This window comes from Paramormyrops kingsleyae, chromosome 7, assembly GCF_048594095.1.
Source record: "Paramormyrops kingsleyae isolate MSU_618 chromosome 7, PKINGS_0.4, whole genome shotgun sequence".
NCBI classification, from domain to species: Eukaryota; Metazoa; Chordata; class Actinopteri; order Osteoglossiformes; family Mormyridae; genus Paramormyrops; species Paramormyrops kingsleyae.
The window spans coordinates 18,762,797-18,771,116 of NC_132803.1; the positions used below are offsets into that span (position 1 = coordinate 18,762,797).

Consider the following 8,320-nt stretch of genomic DNA (forward strand, 5'->3'; position numbering starts at 1 on the left):
GCAAAAATGCGAAAAGTCTTGCATTTTGTTTGCTTACTTATGGTTAGGGTTAGGGCTGGGTAGGGGTTAAGGTTGTCATGTTGGGATTAGACTGAATGGAGAGTCCCCACAAAGATGTAATTACAAAGGGAGCATTATGGTACCAGGGTGGGGTACACCCTGGATGACATGCTAGTCCATGACAAGGCACATAGGCTGACTACACGCTGTTCAGTCCGCAGTTCTGAAGGTACAGGGCAACAGCACTACCCCTTTCTACATTTTTAGATAATGTCATATAGCACCTTCTTCCACCATCTATAACAGTTATTCTCTGCTCTGAAAAACATATCTACCGCCCCAACTTCGTTTATGTAAAGGACGTCATTTTGATGATGACCAAATATTTTGGACGCAAGGGGGCGCTTTAGTGTCCAATAAGACCCTCTAAATAAAGCTCTGTTGCCGGGTGTCAAATATGAGTTGCATGAATCCTCTTTTCGTAGTACACAATGTAGCTATGTTTTGCATGTTTTTACAATGATTATTTTATAGTGGAAATAGTTTTTGCGGGATTTTCTGTAACACATTTAAACACAGTAAGATACCACTGGGAACTTAAGATGCCACATGGACTTTAAAATATGCACTTGCTCGTTTCTTTAAAATAGCCTGAAAACGACTGGGACGTGCTCTGTTTTGCCTATTAGGCCAAATTGCCCTTCACTTCAGGTTTACATTATACCACGTGTCACACTGTCTATTTAGGGTTGTCATTATCTGCAATTACGGTTTGTATAATTTCCCTTTGGTTTACAAAGCTAAAACGTCTAAAGATGCCACTGCTTATAATCGCACTGTGTCATAGTTATTTTGCAACACTTTAGTCAATATGTGTATAAAGTTTATTTCATATTCATACAAAAAGTAGGAATATAAAATCAACGAGTATTTTCCTTAGTGACATCGTAAGCAATCCACTATATAAGCTCTGTATTGCAAACGGGGTATTTGCAATTTGAAGAATAGTATAGTTTATCTCAAACGAAAATCGTAAGCCACTGATAATATTGGTGATGTTGAATTAAACGTTTTACAAAACAAATTTAAAATTAAATATTCATACTATATTATCGAACTCCAGCGATTGACCATTTATATGGCTTAGTTTCCGGTTCAATATCAGGCTTTAGCCTAATTATGATTTGAATCGTTTCAATTATGCCTATGTATGATAAACTTGTCTTGAAAAACGTGAATATATAAATCCATCCGTTTTTTTTAATCCAGTTACCATGACATTGTAGATACTGCGACATAAGTAGGAAACACTTTATTTAAAAAAAAAAAAAAAAAAAAAACTTAAATTCTAAGCAAATTGTTGTTAGGCATCAAAAAAGTAAGCTTTGACTTTAAAAATGCTATATATGTCGCTTTATTCGTGCAGCCAATATCTATAAAATATAACTTAAAGAGGCCCTACAAAATATAAATGACGAAAAGAAACATACGACGCGGCGTGCACCATACAACAAATAAGAAAAAATCAAAGGGAAGACGTAAAGAGCAAAGTATTCTCCGGCACGGGAAAATGAAAAAGGACATAAAACAGCAGACTAAAGGACTTCAAGAGTTGTAATGCGATAACAGGAACAGCTGCACGGCTCTTTCATAGCCAATCAGCTTTCCGTGCAGGTGACGTTTCCGCACACTACGTCAGACCAATGGCGATTCAGTAGAGTAAGAGAAGAGAGTTTGAGTGATAAGGACACGGTGCCTCATCAGCATCGGGAATAGGCACGGCTGCACGCACACCCCTTACTTTAAACGTGAACAATACGATTTCAGAGCATCCCTGCAGTGCCGCTCGTATCAGTCGAGTACGACCCCGCCGCAATTGCGAAATATCATTTTCTGCCATAATCGGTTGCACTTCGTTTCTAAAGTGGACCTAACACCACCTTACTATCTTGACATGGGAGATATGGGGGATCCACCGAAAAGTAAGTACAAGTTGTTACACTGGAGAGGATTTTGTTTATTTGTGGAAATAACAGCCTTATCGAACTTCCAGAAATAATGCGTGCTGTTGTGAGAACGGAAACTACTGTGCGCGTGGAGATGTTCTCTCTCTTGCGTCGTCCTTCTGGTGACATCATTTATCTTAAGTTAGTGTTAAACGTGACATGACGGTAAATAAAGTAAGATGACTTTCACGTCGATGTATAGAAACCTCAAAGTACATTTATATTAAAAGCTAGCAGTGTGATGTTATTATTATTATTGTTGTTGTTTTACTGTTCTTGTTACTATTCTTTGAAAATAATTATTTATAGTATTATTTTAGGCCTATATAAAACTTTTTAACTACTGCCAATATTATGACATATTTCCAGGCTACTTAGGCATAAATAACATTCTGTTTCTGTGGAAACAAATGACACATGTGACTGTAGTGCACTGCACCAGGACATAATCCCGGAATATTGTAAGAAGCAATGTGCAAAAGTTTACAGTTTGTTTTCTTGTTTCTTTGTCTGTAGAAAAACGGCTGATTTCATTATGTGTTGGATGCGGAAATCAGATTCACGATCAGTATATTCTTCGGGTTTCTCCCGATCTGGAATGGCATGCAGCGTGTTTGAAATGTGCAGAATGTAATCAATATTTGGACGAATCGTGTACCTGCTTTGTCAGAGACGGAAAAACCTATTGTAAAAGAGACTACATCAGGTAGGTTTTTTGTTGTTGTTGAATAAGCAAAATCCTTTTATTGACGTAGCCTAACTGATGTTGGTTCATGCATCGCAGCTATTACACTCTTCGCAAATATTTCCTGTGTTTTAATGTTCTAAACTGAATATGCACTCTAAAGGGAAAAAAAACTCTAAACACAGAACACATTCTGATAAATTCCCTGTTTTACTGAGGCGTATAAAATATGAGGCCTAATTAATGAAGTGTGTCTCTATGTATGTATCTAATAATAATAATAATAATAATAATAATAATAATAAGGATTCTTAAAACTTAACACAAAATGTTATAGAGTTTGTTTCTGTTTCTCTGTTAAAAAAAGGTATTATTAACGATAATAGAGTTATAACATTTATTACTACCACAGTGGAGCTGATTTACCGATTATATGTCCAGCTCTGACAAATATGCATTTTACAAGCTAGTAATTGACATCGGGTTTCATTTGCCAATGCAGTTTACTTTCTGTTCAACAGTTTTATTAGTGTAAACATATGTTTTTTCTATAATTACTAAGTAATTGCGATTTATTTGTAATGCTGAACACGCAAAAGATTTTGTTACGTTATTAAGATCATCTCTTAATATGACATGACACATTTCTTGTAACGTCGTCCCTTAAATTTTAGATTAATGATATTTGACAGAAACGTGACTCATGTTCAGCCCATTAACTACACAATACATTATTTACGAATCACATACACTCTGAAGTGCAACTACATCGTGCACCTCGGAGAGAGAGAGAGCATGCCTGACTGTGTGTAACATGTTGTATTGCGCTTAATTTAATATTTTTAAAAGATCTGCATGTCAAACAAACAGTGTATATTTTATTACTGGAATAGTTGATATGTGTGCATATATGTTGCTTTTTCGTATTCAAAGCATATTCATTGCCTGTAGTATCATACTTCAGCGTGGTATGTTTTATATATCACACATTTATTTCCTTTACTCTCATACGGAGTAAACACGGAGTAACTATTTGTACAAGGATATTAAAAAAACACGCATAAAATGTATATTTTGAATTAACAGTGTAATATTTTCATTTGTCGCCATTGCATTTTTAATTTTGGAATACATAAGTTTTTTCTTTACAATAATAACGCGATTTTAAAATTATTATTATATTTTTTCACTATTCTAGGTTATACGGGATAAAGTGCGCAAAATGCAACATAGGGTTCAGCAAGAATGATTTTGTTATGAGAGCGCGCACCAAGGTGTATCATATCGAGTGTTTTCGGTGTGTGGCCTGCAGCCGGCAGCTTATCCCCGGGGACGAGTTTGCTCTGAGAGACGATGGCCTGTTCTGTAGGGCCGATCACAACGTTGTGGAACGGGCAACAATGGGGGCTGGTGACCCTCTTAGTCCTTTACACCCGGCAAGACCTTTACAGATGGCAGGTAGGTTGGGGTTTGTCAACATTTTCAAATTCATTTAATACATTTATTTTTGATGTAGTTGCTGTGATGGTTTTTCGTTTTTTTCTTAACATTGATAGCAAAATGCATGTAATATAGCGATATAAAGTACAGCCGGATAATTAAGTACTATAAGTGCAGCCAATTGAATAGGTGAAAATAAGGAGAAAGTTACGACACATAACGATAAACGATGCACAATTTAATTATGTCCAATAGGTCAATTGGATGAACACCTTCTCCGTGATACATTTATAAAAATAGAAAAGTTAATTCATTTGGTAATCAGAGACTAATTGGCAGCTTAATTAATGCTATTTCCGAATATAAAAATATTATTGTTCGCAAATCGGTAACACGCGTCGGCTTATTGATTGTGCTTTATTTACTTACTAATTCAAAAACTGCAGCAACCTTTTAAACGAATACTTTTCACAATAGCATATTCAAACGGGCGCTAAACTAATAAACTGGAATGGTTTAATAATTATTAGCAAAACGGCCTAAAATACGCCCCCGAAAGTCATCATAGAGAAACTGTGGCATTTCAAATTGACGATAAATACATCGTTAATCTTGTTAAAATGCCCTCTTTACTAATTTCAACATCCATCTACTGATTTGTATAAAATAAATGCATCTTTAAATATTGTTAGATTAAATTGATCTTTTCACACATCCAACTGTACTGGTCTCAGATACTCAGTACCTAATATGCCATTCAAAGAAATGAAAAATAAACATTAAATGACTTACCATATGTGAGTATCCTTGCAAATTTTATTTTCATGCTAAGTGGCCAGAGTAGTAATAATGTCTGCAATAAATGTCCCAAGATTGTCTTTTAGCTATTTTGACATACCTAGACATTTATAAAGTTGTCAGGTAATGTACCAACTGTTGCTTTTAGTTTTAACGTGACAATGTCCATTATATTCACTGGATTACTTACTCTGCTGAGTAAAGCTGTGGTCATAAAATCATTTCCTCTTCAGTAGTGAGTCCAGATCTCCAGTTTTATGGCAAGCCCATATATTGCTTGGTGAGTTCTTTTGTTTACCTGTGTTACATGTCCGTTATCACAGCAGAACCCGTATCGGCTAGACAGCCTGCACTTCGACCACACGTCCACAAGCAGCCGGAGAAAACGACTCGGGTCAGGACAGTCCTCAACGAGAAACAGCTACACACTCTTAGAACCTGCTACAATGCAAACCCGCGACCAGATGCCCTCATGAAGGAGCAGCTGGTGGAAATGACAGGCCTAAGTCCTCGAGTCATCCGGGTCTGGTTTCAAAACAAACGGTGCAAGGACAAGAAAAGGAGCATTCTAATGAAACAACTTCAGCAACAGCAGCCCAACGATAAAACGGTGAGAATCCTGCATGCTGCTCTGGTCAGTTAGGTACTGGTAAGGGGAAATCACAGATCAGCAAAAGGAAAGCACTAACTGGAATGTCTAAATTTAAATGCCGTGTACATTATTTGACTGCCAAAAATAACATTGTTTTGGATAACCTGCAGCTGCAATATATTGTTTGTCCACTTGCATGGTAAATCTTAATAGCATGCATATCATTTTGGCATCCTGAGTAGATATTGTCTTCAGTTTTTGATATTAAGAAACCAAGTAATACATGGACACTGTACAGCTATGTAATACTGGATCTATTTTACAGTGAAGTAAAATTAAGAAAAAAATACTTCCTTGTCTGTGTAACACATTACATTTCTGATGCTTCCTTCTCTTCAGTCTTGAACTACATTTACTGTCGAATTGACCGATTGTCAGTGCTACCACTTTAAAATGCAGATGAAAATGAAATAATTACTAGCATGTGAAATACACAGATACTAATTTGAATGTTTGGGATCATGGTCAGAATATCCAGGGTATGACGGGGACCCCCATGGTGGCCGCCAGCCCAGAGAGGCACGACGGCGGTTTGCAGGCAAACCCAGTGGAGGTGCAGAGTTACCAGGCACCTTGGAAAGTACTGAGTGACTTCGCACTGCAGAGTGACATAGACCAGCCTGCATTTCAGCAACTGGTGAGTGCCAATACCCAGCACAAAGCCTGCAGTGCGCACATCGTCACCCGGCACCAGTGCAGGTAGCCTTCTCTTTATCGTCAATAAAGGAGTATATTTTATGTTATAAATAAAGTATAAATACAACTGGTTTAAAAAAATAGCATGAATCTTCTGCTATATCCATAGTGCAACAGACATTGCTGACAATAGTTTTAACATATAGGCTGTAATTAGAAAATACAGGTAACTGCCTTCTGCACCCTGTTTCACATTTTAAATCACATATATTAGTGACTGTTTGCTTTACAGTTTTGAAAACAGATATTGTCTTTTGAGAGTTTGTGACTTAAGCATAGACTAGGCAGTGATTCATAACTGATTTAGTGGGAATATATTATGATATGGATATACTTACAAGTAAAGAAATGAAAAACTTACATTTCAAAAAGGTTTTCTGAGTAACATGCTTTACAGCTTTTTTCCTTGAAGCTATTAATTAGGATTTTGTTTACTTGTCAGGTAAATTTTTCAGAAGGAGGACCGGGTTCAAATTCAACTGGGAGTGAAGTTGCATCAATGTCCTCTCAACTACCAGACACACCAAACAGCATGGTATCGAGTCCTATAGAAGCGTGAATGGGACCCATCGAACGAATGAAAGGGGAAAAATACCACTGAACAGTCTGCACTGGTCTCTTCATTTGAAATGTACCCTCCTCTCATCTGCACGAAGCCTCTTTATTTAAATAACCCAGGCTGTGTTTGTACACTGTGAAGACAATCATGGGAATTACTTAGAAGAAAAATATGTGCTTCTACGCAGATTTCAAAAGTATTCCACGCATAACATCTGAGAAGATATCCATGATATATAAATAATGGAAATTCGGAATTGCATTTAAAAAGCATAGATATAGTTTCATACGAAAACGGCGCTGCGTTTGGGATGAGTTTGGTAAGAGCTCTGCCAAAATAAATAAAGCGATGCAATGCGTAAATGATGCAGTATTTTAGTAAAGCTGTGGACTTACAGAAAAATTGGGTTCGCAGTATTGCAACGAAATTATATCGGACAAAAGCGTTTAATATGTTTTCAGAGAGGCATTGCGCGCTGCATTTAGCTTGACTTTGACTGACAAAAGGACTGACCGGCACCGGTTTCATGAAATATTTCATGAGAATTTAAAAACAAAATTAACGACTTAATGGAGATTGAAGATGTACTGCTTATTCGACTTTTTGAAGATCTTCATAAAAGCTCAAGTACTAACATTGCAACACGGTATACCTCTATTTTGCCACAAGCTTCGTGGGAATATTTTGTGTGAGTTTGTGTCTGTCCAAGAACCTTTTCCCAAAGATGTGTATAGTTATTGACTGAAAAGAAACATGTTATTAGCTCTGGAAAATGTTTTCTTTTTTCTGTTCTTGTTCTATAAAAATATAATTTATTATTTATTGTCGAAAGACGTGCCACTTTTCATGTATCTCTGATTGTTGAAGTAAAGAGAAAATATTGTAAATTTGTCTTTGAATCTATATCTAAATCTATAATTTATGTTTAGGCATGGGCGCCCGTCTAATGCTACTACTACTACTACTACTACTACTACTACTACTAATAATAATAATAATAACAACAACAACAACAACAAAGTTATAAGCATTGTTGTTCCGATTATCCTTTATTTCACTATTTAGGCTCCAAAAATTTATTGCTTAGGTTTGTAGGTCGGAGAATCTCCGGTCGCATATAGGCCTATGTTTTAATGGGAAAAATCGTTTAATTTAGACTTTACATTAATCAATAAACACTGTGCCTTTGCAACCAAATGAAATGCGCTTGCCAACAGTTTTGCTAGATTCCAGTCCGCATGTGGGGACGTTAAAAGCGAGTATCGCAACGGCAACCTCCACATAGGACATGGGAACGAACGTGACCACTAATAATCTGACCACAAATTAAAAACAAAATTATGTAAATCGTAGGTCAATTAAGAAAACGTAAGTATCGGTAATGTTAGGTCTAAAATGTGCGGTCGTTTTTAGTTATAGTTTTTACAGTTGTCCAGCTTAATAATTAAAATTAATAATAATGAATACAGACTTAGACATACTCT

At 36.4% G+C, this 8,320-nt stretch overlaps 1 protein-coding gene across 2 annotated transcripts; it reads left to right on the forward strand.

Annotated features, from left to right (window-relative positions):
- The first annotated feature begins 1,690 nt into the window (after positions 1–1,690).
- LOC111850008 (insulin gene enhancer protein isl-1) lies at positions 1,691–7,723 on the forward strand. 2 transcript variants are annotated; one of them, XM_023823410.2, is made up of 6 exons: positions 1,691–1,982; positions 2,523–2,712; positions 3,890–4,149; positions 5,253–5,539; positions 6,051–6,218; positions 6,720–7,723. In XM_023823410.2, the coding sequence occupies exons 1-6, from the start codon at positions 1,955–1,957 to the stop codon at positions 6,834–6,836; spliced, it is 1,050 nt and encodes a 349-aa protein (XP_023679178.1). In that variant the 5' UTR covers positions 1,691–1,954; the 3' UTR covers positions 6,837–7,723. The 2 variants fall into 2 exon arrangements, with proteins under 2 accessions (XP_023679178.1, XP_072570548.1); XM_072714447.1 differs by having other exon boundaries at positions 5,256–5,539.
- Positions 7,724–8,320: the final 597 nt, after the last annotated feature.